This window comes from Leptodactylus fuscus, chromosome 2 (genome assembly GCF_031893055.1).
Source record: "Leptodactylus fuscus isolate aLepFus1 chromosome 2, aLepFus1.hap2, whole genome shotgun sequence".
NCBI lineage: Eukaryota > Metazoa > Chordata > Amphibia > Anura > Leptodactylidae > Leptodactylus > Leptodactylus fuscus.
The window spans coordinates 65,835,111-65,862,034 of NC_134266.1; the positions used below are offsets into that span (position 1 = coordinate 65,835,111).

The 26,924-nt window shown below is 39.7% G+C and overlaps 1 protein-coding gene across 3 annotated transcripts in view; it reads left to right on the forward strand.

Moving 5' to 3' along the window:
• Window positions 1-1,834: 1,834 nt before the first annotated feature.
• ELN (elastin) overlaps window positions 1,835-26,924 on the forward strand; it is a 60,925-nt gene continuing 35,835 nt past the window's right edge. For 2 of the 3 annotated variants that reach the window (XM_075263872.1, XM_075263874.1), the window contains exons 1-6: window positions 1,835-1,952; window positions 19,666-19,731; window positions 19,838-19,954; window positions 20,249-20,281; window positions 22,740-22,925; window positions 24,300-24,332. In XM_075263872.1, coding sequence (XP_075119973.1) covers window positions 1,874-1,952; window positions 19,666-19,731; window positions 19,838-19,954; window positions 20,249-20,281; window positions 22,740-22,925; window positions 24,300-24,332 — 514 coding nt within the window. In that variant the 5' untranslated portion in view covers window positions 1,835-1,873. The remainder of the gene's footprint in view (window positions 1,953-19,665; window positions 19,732-19,837; window positions 19,955-20,248; window positions 20,282-22,739; window positions 22,926-24,299; window positions 24,333-26,924) is intronic. The other variant, XM_075263873.1, reaches the window with a different exon arrangement.

Consider the following 26,924-nt stretch of genomic DNA (forward strand, 5'->3'; position numbering starts at 1 on the left):
ATGCGCCGAGTCCTCCAGAGTATGAAACATAATAGGGGCTCTCTGGTCTGGCAGATACATACAGTACCTAAACCACATATCATTTTAGGATAATAGTCATGGACTAATGAATGATTTCCAGGACATTCCTGGCTAAGCTGGGGGCAGTTTTCTGCTTTGACTTCACATTCTCTACTTGTTAGAAGGGTCCCTTGACAATTAGGTAAACATAAAGTGTCCCCTTGATGGGTCCTCCATCAATCGGCTTTAATTTGAGGAAAAATCTAGCAGCAAAGTTATACCGCCAGAAAAGTTGGGAGTTTGTAATTGTAATACTGGCAGCGGCTTGTGCTACTTCCGATGGTCACTGCTCTCCGCTCATGTCTCTATGTATTTCTTCACCGCTAGGCTACTGTGTATGGTCGCCATACCCTGTTCCATACAATTGTCAGCATTACTCCCTAGTCTAACCATTCTTTGTCCTTACCCTTGCTTCCTTAGGGTGCATATGTTGGCCTTTTCACTCTCTTAAAGGGACAGTGCACACACCAAGCAATCCTTTCCCAACCTATTCCTTCCATAACTCCGCTCAGTCCCTGGCCCAGGCCTGAAAAATATAGGTTTCTAGCATACTAGTTCCTGCACGGCTAATCTGTTTCTGCATTCTGATTGATTCTCCATTTATAGACCTTGTTTCTGACTCTGGCACTGGTTTTGATCCTTGTCTTCTCACCTTTTTTGTATGGCTGTGGCCTGTCTCTGACCTGTGAACCTAATCTGCTGGCCGTTTTTCAGTAAATCATATATGTGTTTGAGAAAGCGGTGGAGAACTTGTTGGGCCTCAGACAAAATTTGATGGAAACAGTTTCAATGAGAATGCAAGTCAAAAATTCTTCACTGGGCCAACGTATGTTCTTAATATGTAGACCATGACACTGCAGAGGGGCACCATATATGAAGCATAAAGAAGGAGTTTATAGACTTGATATTTTTTTATAAAACTCATACTAATTTCCATTTTCCTTCACTTTGTCTCTCTTTATCAAAACTTAGCAAAGCAAAGATGTCTTAAGTTCATTCTACACCTGTCAACTGTGAAGGAAAAATCATTTGGAAAGAAATATATTTCACATTTAGCTTTCTGTTTTCTGTATGTTGCACGGCTGTGCACCTGATCTCATGTAAATGTATTTGAAGTCTCGGTACTGTATACTAACATCATAACCAGTAACAGGTTTTACTGGGATTTTGATATAAAATCCTACCTGTGTTCCTTTTTACAATAGGAAAGTCCCATAAACTGGAGCCCTGTACATGTTATTATTTTACAGTGATATTATCCAATATTGAATGCAAAGGGTTTCTCGTCCCACAAGTGCAGACGCTTGTACATGCTGGAAACAATCTGCTGAAAACTTAGACTTCTCTGGTTTCTTCGCTGTTAGTCTTGCACCTGTGCTTGAAAGTATCGTGATGAGTTCATTGATAAAAACTGGACGACTTCTCGCCCTCGTGTACAGCTAGCAAATGAGTTTGATGAATCCTCTGTTAAGAGAGTGAAGGGACAGACAGACAGACAGAGAATGAGAGAGACAGATAAACACGGAGCGGAGAATTCTGCACCCCCTCTCTCTGGCTCTGCTCCCATGTCTATTTCAGCCAGAATTGCAGAACGTCAGCCAAGAAAAATGAAAAAAAAAAAAGAAAAGAAAAAAAGGAAACAAAACAAAATAAAATATTCCCCCTCCTCTCCCAATAATAAGGGGGGTGGGATGGGGCTGCTGGCACTGTTAGAATGACGTCGTGTCTCTTTCTGCCCCTCCCTCATTGGGGATGTGAGCTGAGCGGCGGGATAAAACCCAGCATGTGTGAGGGGACGGGGGCATTGTGAGACATGGAGAGCATACGGCCTGCCGCTCCACTTCGGAGCATCATCCTGCTTCTTGCCTTCTGCCAAACTACTCTGCAAGGAGGTGAGTGACCATGCACACACCAAGGCACTTTCACCGACACACAGGGCCTGATCTCTCAATACTCTAGAAATGTCCTTCATGTATTTTGTATGTACTCTGCAGAATTAACCATTATTTTCTTAATTGGGGTTCTCGAAAAGTCCTCCATAACTTCATGCATGTTTTCTATTGGACACCCTACTACATACACCACATACATCCACCTGTCTGCATTACACTACCCTTGTATACTGTCACTGTCTTACTAGCATCTTAGCATTTTACTTCCAGAACACATGTTCCAGGAGGGGGCTGCGTGCAGGTTTCTGCTCCTTCTCTATGGCATGTTGTGCCCCGGTTTTGGAGCTGGATGCCAGGTGCAGTCACATAACTAAACCTCAAAACTAAGAGCAAACACAGGGTGAAAGTCAGTGCTTGACTAGTGGAGTAACTAATGCGTTTGCAAATACACGTGAATTCACTCAGTTTACATATGAAACAAACATTCCCAAGTGATGTATAAAGAAGTGGGGCCCTGGAAACCACACACACAAACATGTCAGGGGTATGTCTGGACTAGAATATTAGGCCTTTATCATTACCATAATCCGTCTTGATATAAAATTAAGATACAAGTGTACTATACCAGACTATGCAACACTATAACAAGTTCCGTTTTATTTTTTTCCAAGAGAATACAGATGTAGCAGAGTTCAGTCATTTAACTCTATGTGCATCCAGTTTCCTGCAATGCCATGTAAAACTGCAGGTATTGCATAGTGAGCTGTGCTCTGACACCTCGACTCTGCTACATCAATGTCTTTATTTTACACTAATATGTATATTACATAAAGTCTCTTGTATAATTTTACATCTAACTACAATAGAAAAGCAGTTCTCTTAATAAGATCTATATGTGACACATACCTGCATAGGTTCTCATGAAGACATTGGGACCTTGATCTTGGATACTACACAAGTAGTATATACAGTTCTTTTCTGTCCAGTTAAGAACTTAGTCTCTGGTTTTCTAGTTCTCCAGAAAATGAATGTCCATTCTTGTAGCAGTGTGTACAGTAAGCACAGGGAAGGCGTATGGAGTTGTACTCAGGATGGATACTACAGCACTGATAGAGGGCTGGGTCTAGTTATACAGAGGAAACAAGTGCCTGAAATGCTGCCAAATTTATATGGACCATAAGCACTTAGGAAAGTGAATTTCACAGTGATCTGCAGCTGAATGTCTTATTTACTGCGGAGAGCAGCCTATATTCTGGGGTCACACAATACATTTCACTGTCATTGAGAATGATGTAGACGGTATACATGTCATTATATCATGTAAACATATTCCTAGCTATGCAAAGGGTTAGTTCACAAATCCCGCTGGAAGGGAAATCCTGCATATGTCTGCCTTATGTGTGAGCACAAACATGTTTCACCTCCAGATAGATTTTACTCGATAATTCCATAAAGTTTATTTTTAGCTCACACTTTTGCTTATGATCCTCCAGTGTAGCAGGTTTATATACTGGTGTTACTTATCGTATTGTATACAGTTAACAATTATATGTCGTTTTTGAGTAACATTACTGTGAGCGGAAACAGATAAAATGTATTCAGCTTTAGACTATGTCCAAGTCGTTAGAAAATGGGCAACTTTTCATGGAGGTCTCCAGCATCTATTAAATGGTTTATTATAAGAGTATATGTCATATACAGTATAAGTATTGTATTTACTTTGACATATAAGGAGTAGATGAGATGGTTATATACAATAGGGGCTCATTCACACTTTTATTAGATGCCTATTAATTCTGCTTTTATTTCATTTAGATGGTTTTATTCACATTTCTGTTTTTGCTCGTTGCTTACCGTTCTTAGGTTAACTTTAAACAATACATATTCCATATTGACATAGTTCATATATGTGTATTTTGCTACTTTTATAAGCGTATCTCAAAAACAATTATTAAACTTTTAACAAAACAGAATACAGAGACAATACTGATGAAAAACAGACAACTCCGAATAGGATACAGATCTATCTGTCTAATATGCAAGTGTGAATGTGCAATGGGAAAAGAGACATGAATCTGTATGCTTTATATACTGCTCTTACATGGAAATAGTCTACATTGGTTACTTACTTAGAATAGTTATGATAGCATGGGTCTAACAGGGTATGTACCCTGGGTGCTGGGTGTCAAATGCAATCCTAACAAACCACTTTGCCTTGACCAAGTCAACAACAGTGAACTGAATCTTTGGAAGCCTAACTATAGTTGTAACTAGATAGCTAATCTCAGGATAACTTGTATGACTGATGCTGTACATTTTACTTGTGAATGATAATGTTTATATATGTTGTAGCAGAATCTTAATTTGGCAAAGTTACAAATGACATAAGTAACTCTCAATCTCACATATTACTTTGAGTTTTCCTTACTTCAGCAATGTGTATTTTATACATATAGTGAAATTTCCACCTCTTTCAGCAGACCACCCCTTTATCCAGACCAGGAGCCCTGTGAAGACTTCCATTTTTCAATGCACGTTTGGGTGGTTTCACTACATTGTAATTGTACTATTACACACACACACATATTTACTGTCCATGGTATGAATAACCTGAGATAGATATTTTGCAACTCACAAATGTCCATGTTGTAGAATAGATATATTCTATGTAGGTGATAATTTCTATCATTTAGATCCTCTGTTCTTCACCAGTGCAACCTGTACCCCAGAACGCAGGACCTACCATTGCCCTATGTGCCCTGCCCCAATACTGTACTGTTACTGTTACAGCACGGTGTATAAGGATAGTTTTAGGAGTGTTCTGATGTCCTTCAGAATTTTGCTTGGTCCAAAAGAGAACACTATGAAAAGCAAGTACATCTGCCAGCCATGGTGTAATCTGTGCTTAGTCCCCTGGGTTGTGGTACTAACTTTATAAGCATGCCCTATGCAACGTCTATACAACTAATGACAGTATATGTTAGCACTTAGATCAGTGCTTATATAATACAGCCAATAAGAAAGCAGTCACTTCATCACTGTCTGTACTAAAGGGTTCTGCATATGTGCATGGTCTGCAGTTTAGGGTCCCCATGGGCTTGCATTGGGTACCTATGTATTAGCTGAGATCAGATGAACATGTTCTACTATGGGTGTATTTATCCTTGTTATTCTTAGATTCAGATGAAATCCACACTGGAGGAGAATTGTAGTAGAGATCTGTTTCTCCAGATATTCCAGATGTTTTCTGTCAAGGGAAGCAAAAGCTTTAACTTGCAAGTGAAAGCTGACACATTCACATCTGACACGAAAGCAAAGGCTGGAGCTGTTAACACCTTCCTGCCATACCTACAGAGCAACATTCCCATTGCCACAGGGCTATTGCACCCAGACTTTAGATCAGCCACTTCTGTGCAGCTGAACTAACTTAGGTTTGCTTTATTTTTCGGGCACACTTTGGGTTAATACAACAATGCTTTGAGGCATTGTGATTACTAGAACAACATCCTGTAAGTATGTCTATGACACTGACAATTAGCTATGCAGCATGACATAGCGTATGTATAGGATTAGCCGGCCCCTGCTTAGCAGATGTGTGCTCTCTGGATGGGCTCATGTCTCCTTAATGGCCCTGACTTTGAGCAGTTGTCTACATAAAATAAAGCTTAAATCGCTATCCGTAGGCTGCTTTTTGGAACAAAGTTAGTGCAAATAGCAACAAAGAAACAATAACAGATGTGATTTCACGGATCTGATGCAATTCTTTGACTTTTGTTTATAGTTTGAGAATCATCAGTAAATCCCTTGTTAAGTGATTAGACCAGAAATGAAGGAACAAGGGCATTGTGGGGGGAGATTTCATTGATCTTCCCTAAATGCCAAGGTCTAGTTAGCAATGCGTAACCATGTATTGTCACCAATAATGGAAATACATTTACAATGGGATGTCAAGGGCTAAAAGTATTGTTGCTAGTGTTAGTATATGTTACACAACATCCAGCCCAGGGGCCTTGTAACAGAAAGACTGCAATAATGCTAAACAGTTCATGGCTCTGATAGTTTCCCAGTACTACAAAAATTTGGTAACAGATAGCGCCACACTTCTCCATAAATTGTGTCTGATATTGCAGATCAACTCCACTGAACAGAATGAAGCTAAGCTGCAATACCCCACTTAACCTGTAGCCTGTAGGCAGGTGTGGTGCTGTTTTTGGAAGCAATGTTTTTTGCTATTCCTGTGCAACCACTTTTAAGTTGCCTAAAAAGTGATCCAAGCAAATGACTTGAGTAATGACTTGAAATGAGTATAGAGGATATTAAGTCATAATAAGAATAACCTTTGTAATTCCTGAACTGTCTTTGATAGTGGTTGCAGATTTAGAAATTGGCCCTGGTCTTGGGGGCTGAGGGGACCCAAAGGCAAGTTTTCCACATGGGTAGAGGCCAGTATTGTAAATGGCACATAATAAACAGTAGGTGGTACTATTACATAATTTGCCTTAGAGCCAAGGATCTTCAGGTTACAGTACGCCTCCTCTACCGATAGTGTTCATGGCAAAGTACTGGACCATTTTCATAGGTTAACAGTGCTTAAACTATGGCATTAAAATCTTTATTCTTTATTATCAACCTTTAAAAATGTAACTATCCCGGGTACAATTATATTAAAAATGATAACACTATAAGTACTGCACCGTCTATACCTAACCACCAGGGTATGTTTGGTATGATAGCCTACACCACAAACTATCCCTTCTTGTTTTAGTATTGATTAGGTGGAACTCAAATACTACATATGGAGCTGTATATATTCAGGGGACATGTTCCCTTGTCCACAGAGACAGGTGCTTTTTAAATCCTTAGCCAGTCCGGTCTAAGGATCAATTCACTGATCAATTCTCAGGCTAGATATTATTGCTGAGTTCAAATAAATAAGAAGCTGCTCCTTGCTCCTATATAGTAACATGCACTGAATATATTGTGGTAACACCATCCAATTACTTTTGGTATCCATATCCATAGACTTCAGGGTGCAATGTAAATGGTGCTAACTGTACTATGATGTATTAACACTGGATGGCGCTATCTCTCTGTTAATTTTTATATTGGAACTGTATATGATGTATGATGTCATGATAGACATATGATGTCACTGGCAGTCCAGCAGTCTAGCTTTTGCCCTGGGGTCCTTATATATGAAGCTATACCATTGACTGGCCTCTTTGCTCTACAGGAATATAATTTATAGCAGTCAGTGTGCACTTAATAACAGCGATATATACTGAAATACAACTGAAGCATAAACAAATTCTCCGAAATGTCAAAGATCCTGCCCAGATCTTTGTATGTATTATTGCTCTAGACTCCCTGACGGCTGTTTATCATTCGCTTTGCTGCTAAACTGGACTGTTAAAGCAACAGAATTACGGGAGGAAATGATCCTCATTGAAACCAATGCAATTTTATACTTTGACAGGTCTGGTCCATGCTTGCACCAGATTTGGATCCAGCAGACTCTGATACATGATACGTATCCCAGTTGTACTTTTAAAAGGTTTTCAGGCATGTTCTTTCCAGAGGATAGAATGAGGTTTGGCAAGGCCTTGTTTCTTTTCCTTACTCTTTTTGTAAGATATTAACATTTAAGGAAATACTTTATGTGTGAAAGAAAGTGAACACACATTAAATATCCATTTTTTATTCAGCGTTTATCTTGCCTCCAGCCTTTTTAGCTCTAATTGTGTAATGATAGGTCAAGCTTTGTTCTTGCTATTCTTATAGCCAGGGACAGAGTTATAGGGCATGCAGGGGTAGTAGTCACCAACTGGCCTTGGACACTATGGCGGCCCCATCACGATCCTAAAGAACAAGTTAGGTAGAGGCTCCATTACAGCTTTTGCACTAGGGCCCAGGAGCTTCCGGTTAGGCCTCTATTATAACCAGCTTACACTAGGCTACAGATTACCTGCCTATGTGTGGCTTGGTCATACACAAGTGCTCATTGGGCTATCTCCCAATCCACCCGTACCTATGTACACTCAGCTCAATTGTGAATGCAGAAAGGGGAGAAAGAGGCGGCCAAACACATCTGGCACATCTTATCTCCCCAAGAACAAGGGATGTTGTGAAGCCCTATACACAATACATCCTATACTCTACAGATCAATCCATAGACAGAATAATTTTGTGTAACCATTGGGGGTCATTACAAAGGGCATAAACCCAACAATAATATATTTTAATGTGAGTGCACAGTGAACAGGGTAGTCTAAGAAGTTGAAGGATTGGTAGACATAAATTATGATTCATAACTTAATTTTATTTTGCTGGATAAAAACATGTCGGGGTGATGTTACTTGTCCCTTCTTTTACTGCCATTCAGAATGATGGAAGAAATCTCAACAGCAAAATGTTCAGGTGTAAGTCCGACCTCACTAACCTGGCTGTAAGCCATCACCGGGACAATACTGTGATCTTAGCCAAATGCCAAGACTTAGAGATACAACTAATGCCAGACAGAGTCAAGTGGACAACTGCAGACTGGCACTGGAGAAATGTCTTGGGCAGATGTGGTCTAAAATTCATCTCTTCCTCAAGACAGATGTTCATATACAAAATTGTCTAATGTAACAAACACTCCCCTGTGCTGCTACTATGGATCTACCATTTATGAATATCTACAGTATTGTGTAGGTCTTGGTAACTTTGATTTCTACTGACACATCTAATTTATGTTATTAGCTAGTTTAACCTTTCATTAACTATTAAAGCAGGGATTAAATGTGTGTATATAATGGTAGCCCATAGGGACTCTCTAAATCCCGTTCCATCAGGGCTTCCTTCTCTCAAGTAGTTCTCCATGCACTTGATTCCTGCATTAGAGACTCAGGAGTAAATTACTTACATGTGTCGGAACAGTGTGATGTACTGTAACCCTCCAGTAACCCCTGGATAGCAAACATGCTCAAATATTTAGCACTTGCTTTTAAGTCAGGTAGGCAGTAAAGCAAGGGATACCACTCAATTACCTTGTATTAAAAAAGGAAATACTTAGATACTGTGTAAGAATGTGTTTTTAGAGACTTACATTTGGGTAGAATTTATCGACCCCCTCCTTCCACCATGCGCATTTTCAAGTGTATAACCACAATGTGCAACTCATCTACAGGCAGAGATTTATGTTTTAATTTAGTTGTCAGTAGTATATTATTATTTTATCCTTGCTATAATTGAGATCAGCTGTCCATGTAGTGATGTGGTGATGTGGATATGATGAACATGGGGTGGGCTTGCGCTTGTACACAACAGCCAACATTAATAAGCCCAGCTACAGTGTGGATAAACAGAGCAGGCAACTGAGGTATCAAACTTCTAGGCACTAAACATAGGAGTGATATAAAGAGTTATAAACCATTGGGACATAGTGAGTAACTTTTTGGGCATCTCTTACCATTAAACAGAAAGTCTTGCAGCCATTTTTATTAGACGGAACTAAACATTTTGGGTGATTTGCAGCTCATAATCCATTTTTGATGCTTGATATGAATAGTACTAAGCTGTCCGTATCAAAGACTTATGCCCTATTCACATCAGCGTTTGGATTCCGTCCAGGGGAGTCCGCATGGGGAATACCATGAAATACCAAACGCAAGTGCAAAGCGCTGTGCTGTAAAAGCGCACGGACCCCATAGACTATAATGGTGTCCGTGTGCCTACCGGGATCGTGTGGACAGGAAAGTAGTTCCCAATCTACTTTCCTGTCCACATGATTCATGCGGGCAGCGTGCGGCAAGCACGCGGACCCCATTATAGTCTATGGGGTCTGTGTGCTTTTACAGCACAATGCTTGCAATTGCGTTTGTATTCCGTTTGGAGGGTCTCCATGCGGACTCTCCCTGGAATACAAAAGCAGATGTGAACCAACCGTAGGCTTCTAGTGGATCAAAAAAGTCAACAGCATAGCGGCTCAGAGTCCACAAGGGTTCTCAGTCACTATTTCAGCATTTACTTTCATATATAAAATGTATTTCCAATTTAAATTTGCAATTATTGTTATTGCTCCTTTATCACACAGACGGCATAGTAACTTTATACATATACACTTGTTTCACCATCATCGCATCAAAACAGCATAAATGGAGAGCAGAGAGGATAAGTGCAAAAAGTACTTCCATAAATCTTCCAGTCTGGAGTGTCTTGTTAAATAACACTATATTTAGAAAACCTGGCCAGACGATCCTATTAAATAATTTTCCATAAATGTTCATTGTGAGTGGGTTTTAATGTTAAACTTGATTTATTACGCTAAAAGTAAATAGACTGTAGTTTAGTCTGCACAAATTTCCACACCACATAAAACTGAACTAAACCCAAACTGTTATACTGGAGTCCTGTACACAAGTGATTAAAGTCTGGAAGAAATCCATCTAATCTTATGCACTACCATAGGAAAAAGAACAATTAGAACAAGACAGCATCCAAAATGAGTTTCAATGGCAGAGGTAGAATGAGTCCACGGACGTTTTAATGTTATTTGGTTTATAGTCCTATACATTCAGCGGTGACACGTCATATATGTATTTATTATAAAGAGGCTATCTAATGTCTCTTATAACTGGTCCAATGAACAAAAAATTCTACAAATTTACACAACTAAAGACAATGCTGAAGTATCTCTGATACTGAGAATAAGGGCACCAACCACAGCAGAATCTCCAATGGTTATATGTACCTACTTGGTTAATACAGTAAAGCCCTGTTCACATCATGATAATGGCCTCCATTTGACATATATAAGTAGGTGATGAGGACCCAACATTTAGGTTACCCGAAGGAAGCCTGTTACATCCTACTGTATAGTCATGGTCATGCTATTTGATGTGCACAGTGCATTGAGGGCTAAAAAGACCTTATAATGACCTCCATCCGGTTTATTGTCTAATAAGCAGATAGGTCAGCACTCTTTACTTATGTTGAGGCCATTAATGTAACCTCACCAGTGCTTTACACTGGTAAGGCTGATAGGTTTGGGTAACTATATTTATTTTAGATATGTTACCCCATGAATATTCATTAAGGGTATCCTCCCTGTCCAGTGTACTAAGAATATATACTTTAATAGCTTTTTCTACAGCTACTGGCATGTAATGACTTACCCCGTAGACTTGTTCCAGTCAACAGCAAATCCTCTAAAACGGGGCTTCTATACTTTCTATTGAAGCCTCACCAACAAGCACAGAATACATAGGGCTCACCCGTGGTCCATATCTGTTTCCTGGGCCCAATATAACACTGTTATGAAAGTAATATGAGTCAGTTACGATGCTTTACCCAACATCAGTATATCCATGCAGATGACTGGACAGCATATGAATTCGGTATACAATAGAGGGAGCCTGGTCCTTAGTTTGAGAAGAACCACTCTAGAATGTGTGAGTGTGTATGTGTTCATAATGGGGAGAGTGAAGTAAGTGACTGGTAGATTCCCGGCTCAGCTTCCCAAAAATGACAAGATTACACATGGTGAAATCCAACATCCTGATACCTTCTTCAACATCTACTATCTAAGGAAAGTTGGCTCATCCCAACACACATTTAACAGTCCTGCCAAAATAGTCAAGTTAAGCCAACAATAATCTAACATATATGGCCATCTTAATGCACAAAACTCAACAGTTAAATGAAATGAGCACAGTATATATCATAAGGTTTCCCTTAGTTAATGTGGATTCCAGTTCTGCACCCCAAAAGTTGTGTCTAGGTATATTGTATAGTTTTAGTGTAGATAGCATAACTACAAATCCTAAAAACAGAACCGTTTTACCAGTACTAAAGAGGAAACCCTAAAGATGAAGAACTCGTATAATGAGCAGATTACTTATTATAGCATGCTGTGTATTTAGGATATGAAATAACAGAATTCATGTGAAGTTAGCAAATTCATGAATGCCTTGGTATAGAAGAAGCAGTACCCGAGAACTGAACAAGCATCAGTGGTAGTCCAGGCATTTTTGCAGACTGGACCTTTGTAATATTAAAGCGGTCATCCCAACATACAACTTGAAAAACCATACAGATAAACCATCCATACCGTACCTGCACCTTCACCCATCTCCTATTTGCCCTCTCTTTGAAGATCTGCACCCCAATAGCCAAAATGGGCGGTCCTTACTATGGAACATGTGACTCCTTACTAGTAAAAACTACATTTCCCAGGTACACCTTGCTCTGTGTGCTAACATCCGCAATTACTCCTGCATATGCTCTGTCTGTTAGGATGGTACCATGCATGGTTATGAAGCCCTGATCTAATAAGCAGCTATGGAAAGTATAAGAAACAAACTTGGCATTCTCGACCTCAATGAAGAAGGACTACAGGTCGTAATCATTGACATCATCCAGCAAACAGTGATAGAGATTGGGAGATTTCATTTTGATTTGTCTAGTGACATATACACTTTGGCTAATAGCTTCGACTAGGTGACATTGATATTTTGTAGCTTACTTTTACATGAAATCTGATTGTTATTAGGAGAATACCCCTTTAAGCACAATGGTAATTTTCCATGTTCATGACATGAATGATTGTGCAGGTTATGGAGGTCCTTTGCATAGGGCACACTATATAGTCCCTATGGGGTTACGTTAATTGGCAGCACCTGCAGCCCATGCCGCTGCCTGCTGCTCCTCCAAAGAACAAAACGCCTGGTTTTAGTTTCTGCTAGTATTATGTATGACAGACGGAGAAACTGAGCCAAGGTTAGTCTCAAAGGAAGAGGCAAAGCTTTAGTTGCTTCATGTCCCATCTTTCTCTGCAGCTGAGTAAGATCAGCACCGCACACAGAAATTTCCTCCTTCCATGTCCTCTTCATAGTAAGAACATCTGTGGATATAGCCCAAGGCCAAATACTACTCCTTAATTCTTCCTGCTACAAGTATATACTGTAAATGAGTTTGAGATACTGTAGTGAACTTTGCATTCCACCCTAATAGTAAGTGACATGTATATCCTGCTAATTCATGCACCTGACCATAAAGCGCTATGACGTCACGGTTACCTGGAGTCAATGCCTTTTACTTGGGGCAATGATGAAGATTGTGACTAACAGATGAAAGAGTTGGGGTTAGTCAATGTGGCACGTAGTAGACCTCCAATTAAATATGGTGATTCTTGGGTGGTCCATGGACGGAAACTGAAATTTTAGGTGTTACTTTAGTTTTCTGTTAAACAGTGAAGGCCCCGTCTACACCTCATGAAAAGCAACAATAGCGGAAAAAGTCTAAATGTTTGGTGCAAAACCCCAGAACTTATTATGGAGTAACAGCCCTAAAAAATATGCATCCTTCCATAATTCTCTTCTTTCCTCTTCCTATCCTGAGATAGGTGACAAAGGCGAATAGATTGGGTTTGCAGGGTCATTGACTACACCACATGACTTTTAGTACCAATGGAGCACAGTAAGATTTTGGTTATGGTACAAGATAACATTGCAGTCTCAATGGCTACATCTGTCCGTTTGTTTGTCAGTATTTTGTAGAGTACAGAGATTTACAGAGATTAAGATGTTGGTCATTTGAGACATTGACCTAAAATACCTTCATTAGCACAATAGATCTCTACAAAGCTTGTTTTCAAGTAATTGCCAGAAACAAGAACAGCTGCAGCAGTAATCTGCAAGGTGTCAGAACCCTGGACAGCTGCCCTGAGACAAGGGCTTATTATAGGCCAACGCGCTTCTCAGCGCTGTCTCCTGTAAGCTCAGCTCCACAACCCGTGATGGCAAGTGGCTTGTTGCACCAGGCAGCGGAAGTCATACAACCAGCAGAGTCCATATACAGGATTATAATTCCTGGAGTGCAAAGATTTGTAGGGATTTGTAGTTCTTAGCTAGTGGATACAACTGTTATTCATAATTAAAGGGCGTGTCCAGGATTAGGAAACATGGCTGCTTTCCTTTAAAATCAGCACCACACCTGTCCACTGGTTGTGTCTAATACTGCAGCTTATCTTCAGTGAAGTGAATGAAGCTTAACTGCAATACCACATACAACCTGTGGAGAGGTATGGCACTGTTTTGAAAGAAACCAGGCTTGTTTGTTTTTCCAGAACAACCATTTTAGGTTTTGGTTTTGCTCTTACATAAGCATTAGAAAACTCTTGTTGATTTACCACTAGTTGCACCTAGTCCTGCTACTTTACAATTTGGCAAGTCATGGGGCAGGCCAACTATCTGCCGAAAACCACAAGCATTAGCAGTGGCCATAGCATCCTTAGCCACATTTATAATCACTATTCTATTGTATGTTTAATTGTTTCCATACATTTTCCATGTAAACTGAAAAGCCAGTGTCCATGCTGGGAAGGTGTTTTCCTGCCCCTAATGCATATACACGGTTAACGTATACACAGGATAGGTCATTAATATCTGATATGTGGGAATCCAACATACAAAACCTGATCAGCTGTAATGGCAGCCTCCAGGCACCGGGAGATGCTGCAGTAGACAAGGATCAAGTAATAAGAACAGAGTTGGAATTCTCCACTATACAGTGGACATTGTATTTGCTACTATACAGTGGTTGCTGCCATTGCTTGAATAGGAGCAGAATGCATCCACTCCCCATACACTGCAGTACCATCTGGTGCCAAAATTGCTAATCTGCATGAGGTCCATGTGTCAGACCCCCACAGATCAGATACCCATTGATATGAAACATGGACTGGGTTCGAAAAACCCCTTTAATTGTTGTGTTTGATTGAAGTGTCAAGCAACATTGTTAAATTAGAGCAAATCCACCTTTGCTCTGACAGCACCTTGTTTGAGAGCATTATTAAACATGACGCCTTTTCATTTATGCACAATGCAGTTTAAACTACTATGTGCTAGACTTCCCCCAGCATAAATATAGGGTACACAAGTCACAGGAACATGTGCAACAATTACTTCCATATTCCACACTTGGTGATTGGACAGTACTTAGGTGCACAACAATGTCATACATTCCATAGAGGCAGTCCATGGAGTTGCTATGGGATTCTTGGAGTATGCCAATAGCTAGTTGGCTCCATTCCTTACAGTTACGACACCTCTATATGAAGGAACTGCACTGCTAGCAAAAAATGATTAAGGGATTAAGTGGTACATATAATATAATATATTAGTAGTAGAATAGTAGTCTCTCTCTTCCCTGTATGCCACTAGTTAATTTTCATAGCCACATTTGTTGTAGCCTTGAGTGTTTAATTTTTGTTGTAAATCCAACAAACTTTTTGTGTCAAACTATGCAATGCCCAAGTAATAATAGTGGAGCAGCAGCCCCATCCACTGCTTACCGGTGGTACCATTGAACTTCAGTACCACTCCTACTCCAAATAGGAGTAAGAGCAGTGCTACACATGACATGTGTCCAATGGCAATTTCCAGCGTCCGAAGGCTGCTAGTACAGGTGAACTGTGCAGGGTCCAGGACCTACTCTATTGATAGGTCATTTGGATAAAAGTTCGATTTGGGACCAGAAAACCCCTTTAACTCAACCTATCCCAAGTTGTGTGTTGCGAGATTAGCAGCTTTTTCAAAAAAACATTTCACGATACCCTGTCTTGAGCTATCTAGGGTAGCGTGTGCCTACATAGGCGTACGGAGACTTACAAGTCATTCCTGCTCCGCTAGGGATTCTGGGTAAAAAATATGCAAATTTATTCTCCAGGATGTAATTAGGAGAACAGTGCACTCTGTATGCTGCCCTCTAGAGGGCAGCCCCCTTAACCTCATGCCTATTAATCTGTTCCTTTTGGGATAGAAATACTAATTTGGCAATAAACTCCGCATCATGTTAATAGGCTTATTAACTGAGTCATGCATGATGTTAAGGGGGCTGCCCTCTAGAGGGCAGCATACAGAGGCGCTGTTCTCCTAATTACATCCTGGAGAATAGATTTGAGCTATCTATCCATTTGTGTCTATGTGCGGCCACCCAGTGGTTGTGTTGGGTATTACTGCCTGTCAAGAATGTTGCTGACATTTCAAGAATATTGTATTGAATTAGTTTTCAAGAAATTGGAGTCTAGTTAAATTCAAGCTAAGGTAGAGGTAGACACATCTGTATATGGAACACATTTGAGACAACAATGTTCTAGCCTTTTAGGTGGCCATATATTCGCGCAGTGGTAAATAATACCCAGGATTGAGGCCATAAACTTGTATATGCTATAAATAATGATGAGTCCACAAGCCGCCACTATAAGTCAGTGCCAGCCTTTCAATGGACCACCTGACAGCACTTATATGGCTCCCCCACTGCAGTCTGTTTACTGAACTGCCCTAGAGCCAGTATTGTTGCAGTGCTCCCCCACGGCCGGCAGTCTTACACCGAGATCTGGCGCTAGTGTATCAGATACTGTGCGCTCCAAATTCCTCTCACGCTGAGATCATCAGTTCTGGAATTCTTAATTCCTCTGGGGTTTTAGTAATCAAACACACACCTCTCATGTGGGGTTGTGGTTATTTGTTTTAACCCCGTCACTGCGGTGCAACCTGCCAGACATTCCTGCAATAACCATTTCACTGCCAGGATACTTGCATAGCCAAATGCCTCGCTTATCAGGGATCTGACAGATACGACTCTATAAATTCATCAAGGCTTTGCATTACTGGTGAAATGTTTTCCATGAAAGATTATGCAATAGTATGTCTGGAATATGGTCCAAAATCCAGAAAATGTTAGGAAATTGGATCCATAATCATTCAAGTGTCATGACAGAGCTGGATTTACGAAGCCACTAATCACGGATTGTCTGTGCGCGGAGCAAAGGAATGTGTTTATTTTGAGGAAAAGCAAGGTTCAGCGCATCTCGTAATATCAAAGAGATGCAGAACACAAAAATATGATATGCCTCATTTATGAGCGGTACATGAGACACTGCACAGGCCTATGGTATATGTCACATGAGTGGATGATGTCTATTATCATCTATCAGTGATATACAACATTTGGTGTCCAGCCTCTCTAAACTATGCTAGCCTCAGAGGCTTTGACATTGCATCATGACTTGTCTATCTCATTCAGGACTCAATTAGAAACATACAAATCAATCCAAGGAACACTTACTACAACATTATGGTACCATTTACAATATCAATGTCCTCATAAAAAACATATGGATCATATCTGTGTAAATCCTATGCACTGGGTAGTGAATTGCTGGAATCACTCCATTAATCCTAGTATATATAATGTAAATGTCAGTTTTGCTATGTTAACCTTACTCCCCCAGAGATCTGCTACATTGTAAAGACATCTGGAAGAAAACCTCACAGCTTTGACTGCATGGTTAAAACAATATAGGGAATTAGCATTCTGAGGAAATGGACACTATTTGGAAGATTTTAGACGTGTGCCTTGGGCAGATTAGCCATACACTATGTGGACTGAAGCAGTAAATGTAAGAATTATACAAATATATTAGGAGTTTCTTTCCCCTAGTATGGGCTGATAATGGGTGAGGGCCGCCTACCTCTGGGTCAACACAGTTGGATTATAGGTTGAACTTGGTGGACCAGAGTCATTGTTCAACCTTAATCCATACATTACGTGACTACGTGAAAGACCCAATAAAATGCATCCCTGTCCAAAATATAGAACTATCTGCAGAGTAAGCCAATGGTTAGAGCAGCAACTCCATATTGTGATTGAGATAAGCCACGTACAAGTATTATCATATTTATCATAGTGGCTGATGCTGGATAAAAATTTGGTGAATTTTGGTGCACTCTGTTGCATCTTAAGAACCAACCCTATTTCAATATGCCCCATCTCATTTCTATTAAGCCCTTGACAGGCAAGATGAATTAAGTGTCTAAAACATATCATAAATGTTATGAGCAGCATGTAGGACAGAATATTTAAACACGTTAAGCCAGAATGTTGGCTGAAAAGTCATGTGTTCAGTTTTTTCCATTCCACTTGACTGGACAATGGACCAAAGATTCCAGTACTTGTTATAAAATATCCACACTTACCAGAGGTATTCTTATAGACAATCCTTTATTGAGCCACTCTTGTCACAACGTGTTTCGGCATAAGCACATCCCTTCATCAGATGTACAGTAGGCAAGGAGAAACATCCTTGGCTGGACATGTCCAGATTTGCATGTCACAAGATCACTAGCTTTTCAAAACCACATCATTTCATGATATTCCACCATGAGATATCTATCCCATATGTGTCTAGGTGTGACCTCACCAGTGGCTGTGTTGTGGGCTGTATCCTGTTAAAAGTTTAGCTACCCGTTGTATTTTGTTGGCTTTATGAGACATTGGAATCCTTTACCAAATTTAAGCTAAGGTAGTGGTGGAAACATCTCTATGTCCGTAACTTGGACAATTATCTCCCCTACAATTAGTTGAATAGTTTTAATAGTGTTAGCCCTTAGTCCTTTTTTACATTGCTCATTGAGTGTACCCTTCACACTTGCAATCTCCTCCTATAATGTGATATATTGATGTAATTCTTTACATCTTCTTAGTGAATATGCCCAGTTTCCGTAGTATGTTTTCCTTTTTCTTTGCTACATCAACACCCCTGTCTACTCTTTCTAGAATCCAGTTACATCATACTTAGAGCTGATAGAAAGCTTGCCATCTCTTAGCTGTTAACCATCTTGATCACCAATTTGATAAGCACGCAAGGCTTCATAGCATCCATGAAAGGAATACAAACAAAAAACAGTCCAAGATCCTACATAATATCAGCAGAGATACAAAGAAAATAATCTGAAGAGCTAGGATACGTGTGCAGTGTTATTCTGACCAACTCCACGGTTTGGCTTTGTTTCCACTTTCATAAACCTGATAAACTAATGTGCAAGATCTGTCTATGGAGTTCATAGTTACCAAAATCTGGTTGTCTATCCATTGGGCAATGTAGAAGAATCATTATTTTCCTATTTATTACTTTGCATTAACACTAAGAAATAAGACAAGTCGGAATTCAGCACTGTCCCTGCTTCTAGGGTGACCATAGATAGACACTGCCCAAAGTGTTTCCTTCTGAATACTTCTCTAAAGTTCATCAGATACACTTTCACAATCTTGTGCTTCCATATGAAGGTCTACTAAGATAGGCTAATGGATTTTGTCTAATATGGTCCGAAATTAGAGCTCACACACACACACGCATACACCTATAGATACAAATAATAACATGAACCTTACTTCTGACCATCGATGATTCATTTGCTGACAGATAAGTAAGATCCCTTAGCTTTGGACATTGGTGATGGCATATTTGAACTAATGTCCAGGCCCTGGGGCCCATATAGAGGAAGACCCCATAGATTCATGCACTCTGACCCAATGAGAAGTTGACTGAAGGAAGGTTCCCTATTCAGGGACTGGCACCATCATCTCATTGCCATTGTTATAATGCACTTGACTATGGACTAGACTCCTAGATTACCTGTTATGCAGCCAAACAGACTATGTCCTACCAGTGACACTGTTTGGCAGAAAACTAGTCCAGATATCTGCTGAACACCAAATGTTCTATCTTTCCTTAGAACCTTGTTTACCATAAATTACTATGTATTACTTAATATTAAAGGTCTCCTGAATATATCATTACCAAACAAAACAAAAAACATCTTAAAGTTCCGGAAGAAAATCCAACATAGTATACATAACCTTTAATTCCTGTCTGTTTTTCTGTCCATAGGAGTTCCTGCTGGAGGAGTACCTGGTGGTCAGTATTTACCAGGCGGAGGCGCAGGGGCATATCCAGGTATGAAAAAGTCTCTTCTATCATGTGCTACACACAAAAGCCATCAAAATCAATGTCTAAATTGCTACGTAATTCTAACTGCACTATACTGGGCTTCTTTATCAAGGAGGAGCTGGTTATGGACCCGGAGGAGCTGGTTATGGACCCGGAGGAGCTGGTTATGGACCTGGAGGAGCTGGTTATGGACCTGGAGGCATCGCACCTGGTGGAATAGGAGGAGCAGGTCAGTATTAGGGCTCGTTCACATCAGCGCCCGGTCTCCGTTCTGCAGGTTTCCGTTTCTTGCACAAAACAGAGGCAGGAGACGGAAACCTGCAGGACTCTTTCAAACCCATTAATTTAAAATCTTTGATGGTAGAGGATCCTTGAAGTATTCTTAGACACCAAGGTCTGGGCCTGACTGCTACTTCTGCATTCTTTGTAGCTACGCCACAGCTAAAGTGATGTCATTGTTATAATAGTTCAAAAAATATATACTCATATGCATAACTTTAATACTATATTTTTTTTAATCTAGGGTTATATCCTGGAGGAAAACCCCCTAAACCAGGTAAAATTCTGGTTTTATAACTTTTACCTAATGTGGTGGCTTTTAAAACATGGAAAATGAAAATATATAAAGAGGATAGAATACAATCCTAGTGTCCTAGTGATGCCATACAGGAATAGGTTTTCCCGCACAAGGATGCAGCTGCTACATCCTCCGCATATTGGACTCGGGCTCCTATAAATGCTGCCCACACTAAAACTAGGGTGTTACCCATCAAAACATTATATAAGACAGGAACTGATTGGAAGACTTTTTTGCTCTACATTTCCAGAGGCAGCATTCTTTTACAGAACACATTGTTAAGCATGCACTAGATTTTGGCCAGATCCTGCAATGATGTCGTCATCCAGAGTTGTCCTGTCGGATGCTACACTCCCCTTTATCATTGACATTATATAGCATTTGTTACCATATTGCACCATAATCCTAAATATGCTGTACCCCTATAGAGTTAAAAAAAAAAAAAGTCACCAGTGCCTCTTTTATAGAGTACGATAAAAAGCCATTTGTAAAAAGCTGAACGTGCAGACATGCATTACATTTCCGCAGAATGTTCTCATTACTGCTTTTGGAGCCCATACAATTGCTCTGTACAGCCTTTTTTGGTATGAACTGAAATGTTCAATGTAGCAAAATATCCTCTCAGATATACTCAGGATCTTGTCCATGTACTAAATCGAATATCATTTATATTTGGGGATCACCAACATCTTAAAAAGAGAAACTTTCTCCTGCCAAATGATTGCATATCTAGAACTGTTAGTGATGACAATAGCTGACAATTGTTGGTAAATTGGCTTCTCCATTATGAAGTTGCCATTGGGCTACTATAGGATGGGTATCTCCCTCCCAATAAACTAGCAGTAACATGACAAGACACCTACATCCTGTATGTTTCTTCCACAAGGGCCCTATGTTCTCTGCATCAGCCCTTGACCAATACAATCAGTAATAAGATCTACCAATATTAGTCAGCCAGTTTGCTGAATGTTTCAGGAAGAATCAAGCTGATATCACAATGATATTGATATTGCTGAATACGGAAATAACCCACTGCAAGTCCCAAACAGCAGGCCAGGACTCACAGAAAAAGACAAGTGGAGCTGTTTCTATAATGCCAATAGAAGTGAATGGGACCCATGAAAACAGCACTCATCTGTTTCTGTAGGTCCTATCCCAGTGGTTGGAACTTAAGACTAGTTATTTCTGTCTCATCCATGATTTGCTGAGATAGGAATTACCTTTTAAAGGGGTTTTCTGGCCCAAAATAATGTTTTATATTTATGAATAGGTAATCGGTATGTGATCTGTGGAGGTCCAACACCTGGACCCCACAGGCCAGCTGTTACAGCAGTCTCTAGGTGCGATAAGCTGGTGCAGTACACAGGAGCACTTGTAGGCTCCTCCTATTCAAGTTAAAGGAGTGGGACCGGGCTGCTGTGCCACTCCTATTACATCAATAGGCACAGCCTGCAACACAATTACTGTCTATTGCTATAATCTCTGACAACCCGGAGGCTACTGGAGCAGCTGATCTGTACGTGGTCCAGGTGTAAAACCCCCTCAGATCACATACTGATGACCTATCCTCTAGAGCATGATATTTCATAATCAAGACCTAACTTAGGTATAGGTCACAAGAATGAAAAATCATTTTGGGGGTGGACAACACCTTTAAACAGTGCTACACCTTCACTGCCATTCTTTGCCTATTCAAGTAAACTGGGTTGTTTTGCACTCCTCCGCACAGTAGAGTTCTCATGACCAGAGAGGAGTCCAGTGGTCAGTGGTCACAGGTCACAATATTATGAGTTGCCATAAGGAGATTCCCTAACATTAAAGGATGAGAAAACCACTTTAACGCTGGCATGTTTTATGTAAAGTCGTGGAGCATACAACTGGGAACATTCATTCACTGTACATTACTTCCCAGTAATCTAAGAAATCCTAAACTGTTACATGACCATTTTCAATTTTACTGGCAAATAGCTACATTCTGAAACGCGTTGTGTCACAAGAGTACACCGCCCCTCTGTTTAGTACTGGGGTAGAGAGTCTGAGAACAATTTTCATAAGAGTACAATGTGAGTGCAAAGGTTTAATTTGTTTTACAGTATATTGATGCGTTCTTGTATTCCCAAAAGCAAGAAACTAGAGAACACTGTATTAACTTGCTCTAAGCAGAAAGCCAAGTCAAACACAATTACTTGAACTTAAAATAATAATGCATTAATATGTAATTACCATTGCATTTTCATTTTTGATGAATTAATCTCTCAGGGGTGCTACAAAATCACCTGTTTTCAATTTTCATTTCCCCTGATATTTGCTGTTTTTAGTTAGTCTGACGTATTGGTATTCTTTACTGAAATATATCAAGTGCATAGAACAAAGTTTCAAACCGCTGAAATATTGGTTGTTTCCAGGTTGTGTGTTTAATATAAGTATTTTATTATAGGTGTTGGTGGCCTTGGAGCTGGTGGCATTGGAGGTGCTGGAGCTGGTGGCCTAGGAGCTGGTGGCCTAGGAGCTGGTGGTCTTGGAGCTGGTGGACTTGGAGCTGGTGGACTTGGAGCTGGTGGCTTAGGAGCTGGTGGTCTAGGAGCTGGTGGACTAGGCGCTGGAGGCAAGCCACCAAAACCAGGTTAGATATACTGACTTGTTACATGCTATAAATACTTATACAGCAATAGAGATTTGTGTTGTCTTACTCAAGAGCATTGACTTGTTTAGGTGTTGCTGTACATGCTATACAAACTAAATGTTTTCCGGTTAAACCATGTTGTGTTAGGTACACAATGCTGTGCTGATTACGTTTAGGATTGTCTTAAAGTAGTTGAAGCTCATTTTTAAGACACAAAGCTCCATTTATTCATCATAGAATGATACATTTCTGGTTCCCTGAAAATGCCATTAGGGTGTACTTAATATTGGTTATTATATTAAGTTCTCTAAGAGGTGGTCCCATAACTAATAATAAAGAAGAGGATCTATCACCTCTCCATACATGCCTGTTTTAAGTAATACTGTACATCTTTCTTATAATTCTTTGTTGTGCCATTCTTCAGTTATTCCTCCTAGAGATTTATGGCCAGTTAGCCAAGTAGGTGTTACTGGGCGGGGGTGTATCCCTGCACAGTCTGGCAGTGTCAGCATTGATTATACAGGGTCAAACTGTGCAGCTGGTAACACCCACTTAGCTAACTACTCATATATTTCGAGGAGGAATAACATAGCAACGGCACAACATACCGTAGTTATATGAAAAGCTGCTCCACAATGCAATTACTAAAACAGACATTTCAGGAGAGGTGACAGGTTCTCTCTAACTGACTGTTATATTATACAAACCATGCTTTGTAGTCAGATTTGTTTTAAAAAAAAATTAAATTTTCCTGTGCCTAAATATTAGCGCTATATTGTTGTTATAGTTTCCGCTAGAGTTTTGGTTCGCTCAGCAATTTATTAAGTCTGACATACTACATCTACTGGTGAGAAGGACTTTCTGTACTGCCTACATACTAAGGAATCTAAGCAGTGGTAGTGAGCTACTGATCATGTGTGACCACTAGCACTGGATACATTTGGTGGACATCCTATATTAGAAGGAAATCATAAGCACCACAAGGGAAAACCGAAGAGTGGAATGAAACATTGTTACATTTTGCTTGTTCTCATAGAATATATTAAAATATTAGTTTTAGCATTAGGTGTTGCTCCACTAATTCTGGGGCAGTTAGAATTTTCTCTTTAGCCTCCACCATTTTCGAGTAACAAATGCAGTGAAGTGTGTACTGAAATCAGCGAAGAGGCAACTATGCAATGATATAATGTGCTGGACTTGATGGAGGTTATGTAAGGTCCTTTTTAATTGCCCCCAGTGGCTACTACAGGCTCACTGAATGTTATCAGAATGCTAAAGAGGCACAAAAAATTTGGAACTTAAATCAGTATGTATTGTTGATAAATCATATAGGTTTACAATGGGTAACATTCTACTGTTGTATCTTTCATTCAGGTTATGGACAAGGAGTTGGTGCTGGCGGGCTTGGTGAGTGAAATTATGCTCTTTGTCAACCTATTTGAGAATACTTGAAGGCTTTTACGTTTTGACTACTGTATTACTATACATTTTTTGGTATTATCTTTTTTTACAATCAGAATTTTGACTTTCCAAAGTATCATTTACATTGACTTGATTGTTGTGCCCAAAATTTACAATGGACTGCAGGCAAACAGAAAGAGTAATTGGTAGAATGTGTATACCATAGGGGGAGGTCTTGAGATTTCGGTCACTGAAGTCCTTAGATTGGAATTTAGACTCTTTTAAATGCTATAAAACCACTGGTGATTTTCTAGGTGCTCCAGGGGCTCAGCAAGTAGAAGGAAAGCCGGCAAATTGTAAAGGTATGAAAAATCTGCACATGAAAAATCAATGTGCAGGTGACTATTACATCTTAAAGATGTGACAGTCATAGGGATGTAAACCATTCAATCCCAGATTTTACTAACAAAAGACGTATCTCTGATGCACCATCAGAGCTATACGAATATTAATATATTGAGTGGCTCAACCATTAACCAGTGCTATTAAGAAATAATGACTCATTGCCTTATTGCTTAAAATGACAGTGAGTATTCATGAACATACTAGCTAATTCTCACTGACCAGCTATGATTGGAGTGTTCACAATAAGTGACCTAAACCAGTGTATCATGAAAAAAATCAATATTAAAATGAATATTTTTGTCTTAAATCCATAAAATAACCTGTATTATTGGTTGTCAAAGACTGTTCCTTCAAGACTTTGTTATAATATTAAAACAATTTAGTCACTGAGTATTTCCAAATGGCAAAATGTAGTCCAAATAGGATAATAGAATCTATACTGTCCATATGTTCCTATATACAGTCCTATGAAAAAGTTTGGGCACCCCTATTAATCTTAATAATTTTTAGTTCTAAATATTTTGGTGTTTGCAACAGCCATGTCAGTTTGATATATCTAATAACTGATGGACACAGTAATATTTCAGGATTGAAATGAGGTTTATTGTACTAACAGAAAATGCGCAATATGCATTAAACCAAAATTTGACCGGTGCAAAAGTATGGGCACCCTTATCATTTTATTGATTTGCATACTCCTAACTACTTTTTACTGACTTACTGAAGCACAAAATTGGTTTTGTAACCTCAGTGAGCTTTGAACTTCATAGCCAGGTGTATCCAATCATGAGAAAAGGTATTTAAGGTGGCCAATTGCAAGTTGTTCTACTATTTGAATCTCCTCTGAAGAGTGGCATCATGGGCTACTCAAAACAACTCTCAAATGATCTGAAAACAAAGATTGTTCAACATAGTTGTTCAGCGGAAGGATACAAAAAGCTGTCTCAGAGATTTAACCTGTCAGTTTCCACTGTGAGGAACATAGTAAGGAAATGGAAGACCACAGGGACAGTTCTTGTTAAGCCCAGAAGTGGCAGGCCAAGAAAAATATCAGAAAGGCAGAGAAGAAGAATAGTGAGAACAGTCAAGGACAATCCACAGACCACCTCCAAAGAGCTGCAGCATCATCTTGCTGCAGATGGTGTCACTGTGCATCGGTCAACTATACAGCGCACTTTGCACAAATAGAAGCTGTATGGGAGAGTGATGAGAAAGAAGCTGTTTCTGCACGTACGCCACAAATAGAGTTGCCTGAGGTATGAAAAAGCACATTTGGACAAGGCAGCTTCATTTTGGAAACAAAAATTGAGTTGGTTGGTTATAAAAAAAGGCGTTATGCATGGCGTCCAAAAAGAAACAGCATTCCAAGAAAAACACATGCTACCCACTGTAAAATTTGGTGGAGGTTCCATCATGCTTTGGGGCTGTGTGGCCAATGCCGGCATCGGGAATCTTGTTAAAGTTGAGGGTCGCATGGATTCCACTCAGTATCAGCAGATTCTTGAGAATAATGTTCAAGAATCAGTGACGAAGTTGAAGTTACGCCGGGGATGGATATTTCAGCAAGACAATGATCCAAAACACCGCTCCAAATCCTCAGGCATTCATGCAGAGGAACAATTACAATGTTCTGGAATGGCCATCCCAGTCCCCAGACCTGAATATCATTGAACATCTGTGGGATGATTTGAAGCGGGCTGTCCATGCTCGGCGACCATCTAACTTAACTGAACTTGAATTGTTTGTCCAAAATACCTTTATCCAGGATCCAGGAACTGATTAAAAGCTACAGGAAGCGACTAGAGGCTGTTATCTTTGCAAAAGGAGGATGTACTAAATATTAATGTCACTTTTCTGTTGAGGTGCCCATACTTTTGCACCGGTCAAATTTTGGTTTAATGCATATTGTGCATTTTCTGTTAGTACAATAAACCTCATTTCAATCCTGAAATATTACTGTGTCCATCAGTTATTAGATATATCAAACTGAAATGGCTGTTGCAAATACCAAAATATTTAGAACTAAAAATGATTAAGATTAATAGGGGTGCCCAAACTTTTTCATAGGACTGTACATGTGATCCTTTATATCGTCTTTGCCATGACTCCACAAAACATAGATCACTATAGAAAGTGTAGAAGATTCACATATCACAGAAATCTAAGAATGAAGACTTGGCCAAATGAGTTAAA